This window comes from Punica granatum, chromosome 4, assembly GCF_007655135.1.
Source record: "Punica granatum isolate Tunisia-2019 chromosome 4, ASM765513v2, whole genome shotgun sequence".
In the NCBI taxonomy this organism is placed as follows: domain Eukaryota; kingdom Viridiplantae; phylum Streptophyta; class Magnoliopsida; order Myrtales; family Lythraceae; genus Punica; species Punica granatum.
The window spans coordinates 2,691,970-2,705,254 of record NC_045130.1 but is presented as its reverse complement, the minus strand read 5'-3'; the positions used below and the strand labels follow the sequence as shown (position 1 = coordinate 2,705,254).

Here is a 13,285-nt window from a genome sequence, read left to right as displayed (position 1 = left end):
TAGATTTTTACGCAATTTTCGATGATATGATTGGTTTTGTTGATCGCAGCGCATTCAAATACGAGTGTAATTTGCAGTCCATGGACCCGCATGAGAGATAGTGGGAATAAAAATACTTGAGGGACGTCGTTTGCAGGTCATACCATATCATCACATGTAGAAGATTTGCTCATATATCTGAGCCTCTTAGGCCTCCCTATCCAGAGGTTTAAGCATCCACAGCAAGGAATTTCTACTCTGGGAAGCGGGTTTATGTTTGCCAGCTTGATTAGCAGCGAACCGACATTCTCGTCCTTTAGAGCCTCGGGCGTCTGAACCGGGTTAGTCCTCAGCTCAACTTGATTGGTTTTTAGAGATAGATTTTCCAGATTTCCGTTTTTCAGTAAGGTAATGCGATTAAGCAGAAGAAATTTTGTTTCGCTCAATGAAAAATTCGAACATCGAGTCGGATTTGGAAGATAATTGATTGCTCATTCACAGGCCTGAATTGAAGTTACATCAAGTGGGGATTTCGTGGACTCTAAAGTTGAGCTTTGAGTAGGACAGGTTTCCTTTAGCCCCTCAGCTGGAGTTGAGCTTTGAGTAATGTACAGATAGCCGCTCCTTTTAAATCTTATTCTATCGTGCACAAATTCGTTTCCTATTTTGCTTCTCAGGCTTCCTCCACCAATTTCGGGGAGCAAGAAGAAACGGCGTCCGAGACGGTGAGGAATATCTTGCCCTCCCCAATCAGATTCGCGAAATTGGATGCGTGCAGCTTGTCGATCACCACTGGACCTGGATTCGCCAGAACAAGCTGTGCAACGACGAGAGAGAGAATTCCGGTAAGTTGCATATCTCTGTCCTTTGTGTTTCCAGATTAAAGTAGCTAGGCACATGACGTGAGATAACTGCTCGGGAAAAAGTATTTCGTTACCTGCACATCTCTCTTTTGGAGGCTTCGGTATAACTCTTCAAATGCGTGGATACCACTCGTGTCGATATCAGTAACAGCTGCAGAATACATTTCATCGTTACAAAGTGTAAATGACCAAGATATCAAGGTGTTGGGACATGCGAAAATGGAAATGAACAAGTCCGGTGAAAACGATAAGAAAAATTTACTTACGTGACATCTCGACTATTAGATATTGTAATCTCGGCATATATGCTGCTTTTAATTGTTCTTCCTCATCCGTCAACCACCTCAATATCCTGCAAGTGAAACAATTGATTTTGAGTGCCTGAAATCTTGGACCTATGATCCATGGAAATTCGACATGGTGAAACAGCGGATGCACCTTTCTTTAATGTAATTCGAGTTGGAAAAGTAGATTGCCGAGTCGACCCTGACGATCAAAATCCCTGGGACCTTAGTTGCTTCTGGATATTGTAAAATGTTTCGGTAAACTGCTGTCCTAGGAAGCTTCCCGAGGATTGCTGTCCTTGGCCTTGTGACTTGCAGAAGGATCTTAGCGAAGGATATCGTGACCTGTTGTGAGACAGAAGAAAGGTTTATAAGCACGCTTCCCATTAGGACGAAAGACTGAAAGTGAGGCCCTCCAAACATCGAGGATCCTTACCGCAATCAGAAGCCCGATCTCCACAGAAACAAAGATTACACCAAAGAAGGCTCCCATGCAGGCAATAAAATCGAACTTATCGATCTTCCAAATGAGGATGGCCGCCTCAAAGTCAATCAGGCCGATCACAGCAGATATAATAATCGCCGCAAGAATTGCATTAGGAGTATACTTGAAGAGGGGCGTAATGAATTCCAAGGTCAAGAACACAACGCATGACATCACAATGTTTGACACCGCAGTTTTGCAGCCTGCCATGTAGTTAACCGCAGATCGGGAGAACGAACCTGTAAGAAATGCACGTAAAATATTTTATCAACACTTACAATACCTATAGTACGTAATACTTTTCTCCATGGAGAGGACCTGATGGAGATTGACATGAGATTCTATTTCATCTAAAGTGCATAGAAGATATAGATATCGTCTTTTTTACGCAAATCATCACCTGTGGCCACATAGCAAGAAGTCATGGAGCCAACGATGTTCATCACTCCCATAGCCACCATCTCTTTGTTCCCGTCAAGTTGATAATCCTTCATTGCAGCAAAAGTCCTTCCAATTGCAATAGCTTCCTGTTCAAGTCATTTAGTATTTGGGGGGGCGGGGGAATTAGGCAGATGCTTAGGAAAGTGTTACAACTAGTGAAGATAGAAGCAAAGAGAGGTTGCCCCACCGTCAGTGCAATCATCCCAGCCACGATTCCGATCTTAACACCTTTCAGGAGATAGTCACCAGTGAAGTATATTTCATTTACAGATGGGGGATTAATTCCTTTCTTGATATGATTCACCTGCAGATTTTTAGTTGCAAAGATTAGTCCACCCAACACAATGAATGCAATCATGTATTTCATCACGTAAGATTTGGTCTTACTATTTGGACGCCTTCCTTTTCGGCATGGGTTATGTACACAAAGAAAGTGGACAGGATAACTGATGTCAACGGGGCGATTGCAGGCACCCAGAAGAATTTCTTGTTCTTCTTCCCCTGATTCGTCGCACAAAACATTAAACCGGATTCAGAGATTACTCGTCAACCCTGTACAAGAGGAAAAAGCTATAAACCAGAGTCCAAGTATCTTACGATGTACTTTGCAACCAAAAGGAACCCCAAGAATGATGCTCCTATAACAATGGTTTGCCAGTTCCACTGGCAAAAGAAAGGTTACGATGGAGTTAGTTCAGTTGATCGAACCTAGCTAATTAATATCATGGTTAGTTTGTGTGGGAGAGATAAGAACATACTCCGTGATGAGCTGATTGAAAGACGGAGCGCATCACTGAAACAATATCTGATTTCTTAGTGAACTTCGTTATGCCAAGAAAGCCCTTAAGCTGTTGTAGAGCAATCGTAATGGCAGCACCAGCCATGAATCCGACAACAGCAGCATGGGACAGGAAATCTATCAGGAAGCCCAGCCTAAAATTAATGCAAAAAAGAGAACCGTTATTAAAAGTCACAGTGACTCTATCTACTGAAGCTTTGGGTGAGATCACAAGAGCATGGTACGATAATCTTAGTTTTTCACCTGAAGAAACCGAGAGTGGCCTGAGTTACCCCGGCGAAGAAAGTTGCGGTGAAGGCAAGCCTTCGGTAATCATGTGGATTTGTCGTGGGGTCAATTTCGTTCTGAATCAACCTCCCTAGCAATAGAGAGACAACTGCAACTGGCCCAATGGCAATATCTCTCGAACTTCCCATGAATGCATAGATTAAGGGTGGAACGAAACTAGAGTCTGGATGGAGAAAATAAGAGTTCAGCACATCTAATATGAGGTTGGATAAAATCCAAGGTGATCAAGATTTTTGGGTTAACATTCCGCTTACAAAGTCCATACTGCGGATCCAAGTTTGCGAGCTTTGCATACCCAATATCCTGTTTGTTCGGGTTAAAGTTCATTAGATGGAGAAAGGAAGTGGTTGGACAAAGAAAATGAAAAGCTTGGACAGAAGTGAAGCAAAGACAGAGACAAACATTTTCACTTGATCATATCAGAAAGATTGATCTTTTTGTTGACGGCTATTTGAAGATGTCGGATCTAAAATACAAGATGTTCCAAATGCTATTTGGAGTTATCAAGGACTTTTTCCTACCTGGGGAATGCAGAGACTAGCAATGGTGAGACCCGCAATGAGATCTCCTTTGAATTTACTGAGACTGTAACTTCTCCCCCACTCAAAGATTGGGAAGATGGCCTGAACACCCAGGACAAACTTGCGAGACCCGGGCTGATCCCTAAAGGGACGCAGAGGATCATCTGCGAAGAATGTCTCTTTTACGGTTGAGGCGAATTCCTTGAACAGGTGCTGCCTTGGAGGAACCCCAACCTTGTGAACTTGCCACTCATTCTGTGCTGAATATTGGGATGACGCCTGGCTCTTAATCTCTGCCTGTTTTGAGTCCTTCTCCTCGTCACTCGAATGACCCACCATGGCCATGGGACGATAAATTCAACTGCATTTTGGTTTTCCATGAAAACATGAGCGAAAATAAATCAGCTATGAAGTTCTCAAGCAAAAGCTGATAAACACACGCTGCCAGATGCAACTAAAACATGACTGCTTTCGAAAATAAATATATTGCCAATTTATTGTTAATCAAATTTCCTTTGTTGCACTTCAAAGGAAAGCAGTTTGAACTCGAGAAAACATGCATGCAAAAGGAAAACGTTACCGACTGCTTTCCTGCAGAAGGATGAGAAGAGGCTTTAAAATAAAAAGAAATAAGCTCCAACGGGCAAGAGGTAGCATGCAGATGTTATGCTTAAATAAGAACTTCGGGTCAAACTTCTCTAGCAAAGAGAAAGAGAGACAGTCATAGGAATACTATTCACCACTAATTAAAAACTCACATGAATCTGGATCTATTAAATGTCTCAATTCATTTGATGAAGAAATCAATTTTTTATATCATTGACCAACCGACCTTTGGATCATCCAACTCACCATAAGAGTGAGGTTTCGACCTCGAAAGCATTCTAGGCAGCCAGAGAGGTCGAATCGTATAATGCAACCATGACCTAGTCCTATCCCATCGCTTTTGACCCGTTGCTTACTCTTATAATGGGAAGAAATTTCAGAGAATGCTATTCGATTAACTGAAAAGGACACCTTTTTCTGATATTCATACTGTGTCGAAAGTCCTTTGAACGTTTTGCTTCAGTGAAAACAAACAAGCATGTGATGCAGACTTCCATCCATCTATATAAACCGTGGGAGAAATTTCTTAACTTACTGCAGAGGCTTAAATCCGGATTTTGACACTGTCGTTATTGGACCACCATTAGCCTTTCATCCGAGTGACGAGTTCGAGATCAAAAGACTGATTCAACTTGAAAGGAATAAAAACTGATCACTCACTCCTTGAAAGCTATCTTCTACTTTCCAAGGCAAACACTTCTCACCATCCACCTGTCCCCAGAGTCCACTAAACTTGCTTGTCCCAATTTTATCCCTATTAAGTTCCTCTGCAAGTTTTCTTGACAATTTACTGTATATCATTGGACAATGGACCGAGTTCTGCTGATCCGATTTCGCATCAAATGCAATCTGGTGCAAAAGGATCCCTTCGGATCGATTTCTGTGTACATATTATTGAAGGAAAAGGATGAATCTCCGGTCGTCGTGACAACAAAGCTAAGAACTTACTGTTTCGCCACTTAATGCAATGTGATGTAATGCAACAGATCAGCATTCGGTAACAAATACCACCAACACAATATTAAATGAAATAATGCCAAGAAGACACTAAACAACTCTTTTTGCCCAACACAGAAGAACAAAGAAACACTTTTTTTTTGCCGTTTCCCCTTTTGGGCATCCCGAAAGCCAAGATGGGAAAAAAATAAACCAAATATAAAGACGAACTAAAATAATCAGCCATTAAAAAAACATGATCACAAGAGACATCCAAACCTTCCACTTTTGTGACAGGGTCTACCTTATTTCAGCTCAAACTCAATAATTCAAGGGTTCTACAAACGAACATCGAGCATAAGATCAAGAATAATGAAAGGGAAAAAGATTTTTTTTTAAAAAAAGGAAGCTTTTAAATTGATTCATTCGCATGAGTTTCTAGAGAATAAAGTGTACCTTCTCACTTGTTCATATGCTTCTCATAGAAACCATCGATAGTGGAGAGGCTAAGATTACGAACCAACAGCCCCACCACAAAAGTCTCTTCCTTTTCCTCACGATTCTGTCTCTGCACAGCGAAAAGGTGAAACCTTTGATCGTAGACAATTGGAAGGAAAGTGCTAAAAAGACATATTTAAGTAGCAGAAAAATAAGAGTGCCGCCGTTGAATCCCACCTTCGGTGTCGGTCCCCACAGTCGACGGTGGTCCTTAAGGGAGATGTGGGGTTAAATTCAACGTGATGTGATGGACGGGGCCCGTTTACCCGTCTACGTTCATCAGTGAAAGCGTTGGAAAGAAGCCCCTTTTCTGTTCTGTTGCAAAGACAACTATTTTCCCCGGTCGAAGCACTTGAAAAACACTATTCCCGGGAAAACAGAAACCAGAGAGAAAGAAGGGTCATCTCCATTTGCATTTTAACAGAGGGAAAAAAAAAACAACTGACAGACAGACAGACAGATTCCGAGGAAACAATGTTCGTTAATGTCAAGGGATCATCGGATTCAGATCAATTTAAGTGATCCAGAGAACCGGAGAGAAGCTGCTGCTTCTTGTTGGCTCTCTCTCTGTAAAAGTTATTGCCTCAGGGCTATGGGCATGGGGCGGTTGTACGTCAGGATGCCACGTGGCGGTGAGAGCTCAACGGTGACGTGGACGACGACTCTATGCTCGGCGCTAGAGCCCAGGAGCTTTCCTCGGTCAAGAGCGTGGGGTTCACACGTGTGTGACTTCTTGGGGCTACTTTACGACTTTTCGCGAGCTATGTATCTGGACGTGGTTGAGGCCTGGTTCAGCGTAAGGGGCCCTTAACGACCGTGGACGCTTGAAGGAAATCTAATAAAACGACGCCGTTTCTTTCCGGCTCGGCCAATCGGAGTTCGACTATTACTACGTTTCTCTGTCCAAGAGATTTGCAGTTGATTGATTTTTCCAAAGGCCAAACACGTCAGAGACTGACTGCTCGTGTTAGATTAGGATCTCTGCTCGATCCATTCTGCCATGGTCAAGTTGTAGACGACAATACGTATTGAGACTCGGGCGTCGTACTTCAGAAGACATGTCACAATATGCTTAGGTAATGCTAACTTGACCATACGCGCGTAATGTCATCGCATGATGAACGAAAGAGACTGATCCCCGGTGCAGACCATCAGCATATGGTATAGTATATATCATACGATGTTCATCACGATGTTGGCATTATCTTGCAGCCTGCAGGCCATTATATATATATATATATATACAGTAGGAAGTTGTACGGTCGACGCACTTATAAATTAAATATACCTTCTTCTAACACGTTATATATGGATATAATTGTATGCAAAGTAATTTTGTGAAAGTATATATACTAACATTATTATCTTTCTAGATGAAAAACTTATCATGTTCAGTTTTAATAGATTATTATGTGAATCTACAAGTTAAAATAATGATATTGATTTTCTTTGTATTTGGTTCATGGGCCTTCATTATAACCGAAAAAATAATTGTATTGATTAATTTAAATAAATTATTTGGTGAGAAGTGTGAAAATATGTATCGAGCTACTCTTTTAATTTATTGTGATATTGCTCGATTATCAAAGGATACATCAACGAGTTAGGGACTAAAAATAAAAAATAAAATCAAGATATTGTAAAGCCTAGAGTTTTTTTAATCATTTTGTTATAATAATTATAATCTTTTGTGGTTCATAGTTAACCTGATCAATATCGACATTTCCACGCATGAAAAATAATTAGATATATTATTTAATTTAAGAGAATTGATTGCCGATTTATGCTTGAAAGATGCAAATTATTAAAGTTTTTTTATTTCTCCGATCGCTAGTTGACTAACGAGTAACGATAGACATTATATACCCAATCATTTTGAATGTCGCTTGTATCATCTGAATATTTTTACTCCATATGTATATCTGTATCTTGTATATAAATATACACAAATGAAAAGTGAAAAAGAAAGAGTCTCAGGATTGCGAAAGCAAATATCATACACTATATATATATATATATATGAATAAATTGGAACAACAATAATTGCATTTCTTTTTCTTCCTTATTATACTCTCAACTACTCACTCCTAGCTGCTTATTCTTATATACAAGTAAGAAAAGTTACTTGAATACGATGCAAGAAATTTATGTATTTATCAAATATGGGTTATCAATCATCAAGCTTGCTTATACGACTTTCATGAGTTTTTTTCTTTCGATTATAAAAGAGACCCATAAATTTTATTATAAGAAAACATAAGACCTAATTAAGCAATATGAAAATTTTCATCACTAGAATTAATCCTGTATTTTTTAGGTTAGCAGACCAGATTATGTGAATTATACTGCTCTCGTTCCTCTCTCTCATGAGTTTTGTCTTCGGACGTAGCCTACTTTGTTCAAGCTTCAATGTGGGGGACCCGCGTAGACTTTTTTACAAGTGGAGGTAAAGTGCAAACGACACCGTCTTTTGACATTACCAGTCAGCACTTTGTGTGTTTCTCTTCCTTGGTTTTTGATCTCTGACGAAGGAATTTTCAGTCGACTGATTGCTTCGATGGACAATTCAAAGAAGAGATACGTTTCATATTAGGATCTGTGCTATATCGGTTTTGAACGGTCAAGTCTAATGCTAAATTCTAGTCTTCTGACCAAAAAAAAAGTAATAATAAAAATTAAAACTAGTCTTGTGCGTACACTATAGACCTTTCGGTCATTTATGAATTACTTCTTAAAAATATGATGAAATGATGACTTCGTAATATTTCTAATAGATATTTTATGAATATATAGAGATATTCATAGAAAATACATACTTTTTTTTTCATGAGAATATATAGAGATATTCAATTGAATGAATATATTTCATTGAGCAAGATGTTGGATGTTCAAAGGAAAACATTGATTGGAGGACACTTTGTAAATTTTAAATTCATTATTGGGTAATTAACAAAATTTATGTGTACATTAAGCATAGGATTTCTAAGGGATGATTGATTAAGAGAAATAAGGAAATTGTCCAGAAAACTATTATAGAACACTCTCGTTGAAATTAACAAATTCCCTGTGAAGTGGGAATATATATGTATCGAATAATGACTATTATTGTGGTGCTCTAATATTAAAGGATATAATTCTTAAATTTTCAATGAGCCTATAAGAGATTAGGTCTGTATGTATCTTTAAAGTTCAAGTTGATACGATGCGAAACCCAAGTCTCGTTATAAATTCATCGGTAATATTTCAATGTGAGATTTTAGGATCCTGGACACCCGCTCTCATTCTCATACGTAGCGTAAATTCAAAGCCGGGATGAAGTCAACACGCTAGCAAGTGCAGTGGCACGTAAAGAGATGCATAGCATGAGTGCGTAGATGCAAAGTGTCATATAATTAGCACGTTAGCATAGGGATTGGGCCTAACTCTGATACCATGTGAGAAATTTAAGATGTCATGACTGTCTAATTTAAAAAATTAACCTTATTAGATATGATTTATATATTTATTAATTGCTTATAAGCTAAATGAAAATTTCATATAATATTAGAGCACGTTTGCTCCTCATTTAATTAATTTCACGCGATGAGCCTTCAAAACTAATTTAGTTCACACGTGATGGAGAGTATTGAGTAAGAAATATATAAATCATACCGTATCTATTATCTAACACGATTAATGTTTTAATTTAGACGGTCGTGGCATCTTAAAATTTTCACCGTAATGAGGTATGGTCATGGGGGCGCCAAAAGGAAAATGTGGGATGATATGTCAGTTAAAATTTGTCTAACATATGGCTTCAGATTTTTGCATTGGAGCAATGTGGGAATGGAATTCTTTTCTTCCCCATTCTATTTCTCTAAACTCAATGATTTGGGCTGGTGTATATAATAAAAGTTCTATGCGTAATCATTTTGGATAGGACTATTGTAGTCAATATAAGCATTCAGATCTATGTCCCGTATCGTCGGCAAATGAAAAACGAAAAACGATGTTGACGATTGCGATTTGCGAGCAAACGTAGTGCACGAAAAATACCAAAAAAACAATGCTAGGATAAAGTTGGACTAAGACCTTACTTATAATATCATTCTCGCAATGATTGAATAAAATAAAAAAACAACAATAGTTTTACGAGCCTAATAATTGCACTATTTTTTTTTTCAATGATTCTCTGCTAACTGCTAACTTATCTAAGGAAGAACTTTACGTCATAAGATGTCAGAAATTATATGAATTATCAAATATCAATTTATCACAGTTTGAATCACTCGAAACTGTTAATTATTTAATTAAACTCAAGAAGTTCAACAGCTACTAAAAGATGGAATTACCGATCTAACTATTTGATTCATCAAAACAAGAAATGATAAAAGAAATTAAAGTCAAATCAATTGGCCAAGAAAAACTTAAAAAAAGAAAAAAATTAAAAATCATTATTGCATTTACTTAAAGGACATATCAGACAAATCTATATATCTATCTATTCATCTAAATATTAAAAGCTAAGGCGAAACATCGAATCATAGCACATAGGACAAATGAAGCATTGCATCAAGTGGCTATTGATATGCTAACTAGTCGATGAAGAACACTTGGCATAATATTGTACTAACATATCATAGTTCATTAATATATTAAGGTATCTATATTATAAAAGAAGGTGTAAGGTCTAAGCAATATGTTTGATACAATCTTCCGAATTATACTATAATTTTGTATAAAAATTATAAAGAAAATCTTTTTTGATAAGTGATTCTAAAGATTGAAAAAAAATGCGTAAGAAGTATCTAACCATTATCTTCTTTCATATCAACTCTTCTTCCCGTATTGCTTTCTCAATGAATAAAACTTGACCAATAATGATGGAAAAAATCTAAAAAATCAGAGATTATTAAATCGTTTTTTTTATTTACAATGACAAATTTCTACACTACGCATGCTTGTCGACTAGTATGAAAATTTTGCTCCTTGAAATGATAGCAGGCCCAATCCAAGCCCACATGAGCGAGACTTCAAACAAATCATTCTGGGGCTTTCTTACAAATATGTTAAATTGGAAGGGCACTTAATCAGAACTGATTTCTTAGAGGAGTTTTTTGCAATCAATCGCGAAGATTGTCGAATCCACCGGCACCGGTACCGGCACCATCAACCTGAAGGAGAACCCTATCGGAGTTCTCTTCCTCTTTCGTAGCCGAATCAGATTGAATCAACTTCACGTTTCGGTGGACTTTCCGAGCTTTGCAGAGAAGAGAAATCAAATGGGTGCAGAAGCAGGCGACCAGAAGGATCAACCTAAGCCGAATCCCATGACAGAGGCCCAGTTCCTCTCCTGGAAACGCCGAAAGGTTCAATTTTTTGACTTGGGTATTCTTTCGTTAGAGTCAAAAGCTTTCATTTTTGGTGGACTATGGTGTGAATTTTTGACTGTTTCGATGAATTCATGAAATGGATTACTGGAGATAGGAAAAAAGTTATAATCTTGTCCCGTAAGCTGAATCGGGGTATTGAGTTTTTGGCGAAGGAGACACTGTCGGTGAAGGGAAGGATGGTTCTCTGCCAGACGAAATACAAGCTTAGCTTGTCATATAGACTCGTAGTTTGGGCTGCCAGTGTCCTTTCATCTGGTTATGATGACTTCTAATCGTGCATGATATGAAGATCTCGATATGCCATAACAAGGGAATATGTGGGAGAAGGAGAATGAGGGAAAAATACTCGGTTTTCATCCTGCATTCATGGCCTTGCATTGCTAAAAGGGAGCATATATTAGTTGATTGGCAGTCCGCACGATTGATGGAACAGACTAGATGTTGATGCTCGATCTAGACAACTTTCAGAGGTTAGAGCAGGTCAAGCAAATATCGGAAACAGGAATTACGCTAGTTGCTTATATTTGAAAGCATGCTCCCTTAAAAGCACATAACTGTGGGTCAACTAAACTTTCACTGGGGCAACTTGTAAGGCCTTTTGGATGGAGGAAACGTGCAACTTAAGTGATGTACAGAAACTTTTAGATCACCATTTTAAGATAGTTAAGCTTGTTCTTTCAGGTTGCTGTAATATACAACTAGATACTTGACAGCGTTATTGGATTAGACAGAGCATGGAAGTTGGCCCTTCAGGATACACAGGAGAAAAAAGAAAGGAAATCAAGAGAATTTCTTCGGCATTGCCAATGTCTTATGCTCGGTTTCGGATCTCATTGATGCTTTTGCTCTTAGGTGTTTGATTTGCCCTTAGATGCGTCCGGTATCAGCTAAATGCATCGCTCATTCCATGTTTAATCTTACTATTTCACTGATACATGTCGTTGCCCTGATCTCTAGTTCAAATTTGATAGACGTAATCTTCTGAGTCCTATCATTGTTAGATCCGATGTTTCTGCTCTTAAAGGTGTCACCTTCTGGATTCTATTGTTTGCTTCACCCTTCTTGGCCACATCCACATCAAGGCATTCTCTAACTCATTAAAATATGGGAACAGATCCTTCAATTGATGAATTAGCCCATGCACTTTCTGACTGAAGAAACTTGACTCACATTGACATGACAATGCGGTCTGTTTATTCACACAGGATGCTGATGCATCTGCAAGAAAAGCCGAAGCTGCCAGAAAACGAACGGAGGATATAGCTGCGGGAACTGTTCAGATGAATGGACGGGAGCTCTTCTTGCATGAACCTTGGGTGTTTGATAACTCTCAGTATTAACCCTTTTGCGCGCGCGCGCGCGCGCGAGTGAAAGATGATCATATGATATCATATCATATATGTGGAAGATAGACTGATCGATGGCATGATTGTAAGATTATCGTAACGGGTCCCTAGTTAGGGCATGAGTAAATTGGCCACCTTCTTCAATTGCGAATGACTGTAGAGGGTCGCACTTAGTGTATGGATTCCTTTTATGTTTTTGCAGGGCATTTGGTAGTGTCTCGAGTACCATGTCTTTGAACCGAACCAGATTGGACCGATACCTTTATCGCTAAATTCACCGAAATTGATACTATTCCATCGAATATCTTAATGTTAGTTTTTGGATCTACCCGAACCCACTGAAACAATCAGAAATCACTGTATCAGTTATTAGAGCAAAAATTAACATGTAATACTTTTGACTTCCACATTTTGACCCCGCTTACTGCCTCTTTATTTTTCAATAAATGCATGCAGGCTATGGACAGTTACTACTTCCTGGACAGCGTCTTGCTTCGAATCTGTTCTTACATTTAACTTTTTACGATAAATTTCACGAACTTCTCGATCTTTTCTGGGTTTGGTTCACTGGGAGTAATTTCGATAAATTTTTTATGAATTGATGAGAGGACATCTTCACTTGATACGTTTTATCTGAAACTTTTTCTAATTTAACGATAATTCCTCGGATTGGCAAAAAATCCAAGGCAAAGTTTTTATTCTTGGATTCCTATGTGAACCTTCACTGCCTCGAGAGCAAACCGTAATGTTCGTTCGAACAATTTCTTGCATTGACCAGCTCCATGCGATTATTTTTCAATATTTTGATATAAAAGTAGCTTTAGCATCACGAGAATGTGACCTAGAGTCAAATAAAGTCATCAATGGA

At 38.6% G+C, this 13,285-nt stretch overlaps 2 protein-coding genes across 6 annotated transcripts; one reads left to right on the top strand and one right to left on the bottom strand.

Moving 5' to 3' along the window:
- Positions 1 to 430: 430 nt before the first annotated feature.
- On the bottom strand, positions 431 to 6,234 carry LOC116204678 (sulfate transporter 1.3). Of its 5 annotated transcripts, XM_031536876.1 has the most exons (15): positions 5,877 to 6,234; positions 5,658 to 5,769; positions 3,660 to 4,020; positions 3,393 to 3,441; positions 3,094 to 3,301; positions 2,810 to 2,984; positions 2,649 to 2,714; positions 2,439 to 2,552; positions 2,239 to 2,355; positions 2,011 to 2,137; positions 1,563 to 1,849; positions 1,281 to 1,471; positions 1,109 to 1,194; positions 917 to 993; positions 431 to 796 (listed from the first exon to the last, which is right to left on the bottom strand). In XM_031536876.1, exons 3-15 carry the CDS (start codon positions 4,002 to 4,004, stop codon positions 653 to 655), a joined length of 1,986 nt encoding a protein of 661 aa, XP_031392736.1. In that variant the 5' UTR covers positions 4,005 to 4,020; positions 5,658 to 5,769; positions 5,877 to 6,234; the 3' UTR covers positions 431 to 652. The 5 variants fall into 5 exon arrangements, with proteins under 5 accessions (XP_031392736.1, XP_031392734.1, XP_031392735.1 ...); XM_031536874.1 differs by lacking the exon at positions 5,877 to 6,234 and having other exon boundaries at positions 480 to 796; positions 5,658 to 5,848; XM_031536875.1 differs by lacking the exons at positions 5,658 to 5,769; positions 5,877 to 6,234 and adding an exon at positions 4,801 to 5,127 and having other exon boundaries at positions 480 to 796.
- Positions 6,235 to 10,768: 4,534 nt separating this feature from the next.
- LOC116202328 (zinc finger CCCH domain-containing protein 15 homolog) lies at positions 10,769 to 12,719 on the top strand. Its single transcript, XM_031533851.1, has 2 exons — positions 10,769 to 11,047; positions 12,277 to 12,719. Exons 1-2 carry the CDS (start codon positions 10,961 to 10,963, stop codon positions 12,409 to 12,411), a joined length of 222 nt encoding a protein of 73 aa, XP_031389711.1. The 5' UTR covers positions 10,769 to 10,960; the 3' UTR covers positions 12,412 to 12,719.
- Positions 12,720 to 13,285: the final 566 nt, after the last annotated feature.

What these genes read in the sequence shown, in the direction of transcription:
- LOC116202328 (XM_031533851.1), top strand. Translation starts at nt 10,961, where the DNA reads ATGGGTGCAGAAGCAGGCGACCAGAAGGATCAACCTAAGCCGAATCCC. An exon ending in TCTCCTGGAAACGCCGAAAG is followed by an intron (nt 11,048 to 12,276) that starts GTTCAATTTTTT and finishes TTATTCACACAG; the next exon opens with GATGCTGATGCATCTGCAAG.
- LOC116204678 (XM_031536876.1), bottom strand. Translation starts at nt 4,004, where the DNA reads ATGGCCATGGTGGGTCATTCGAGTGACGAGGAGAAGGACTCAAAACAG. An exon ending in AAAAGGAAGGCGTCCAAATA is followed by an intron (nt 2,356 to 2,438) that starts GTAAGACCAAAT and finishes AAAAATCTGCAG; the next exon opens with GTGAATCATATCAAGAAAGG. An exon ending in TCCAAAAGAGAGATGTGCAG is followed by an intron (nt 797 to 916) that starts GTAACGAAATAC and finishes GTCGTTGCACAG; the next exon opens with CTTGTTCTGGCGAATCCAGG.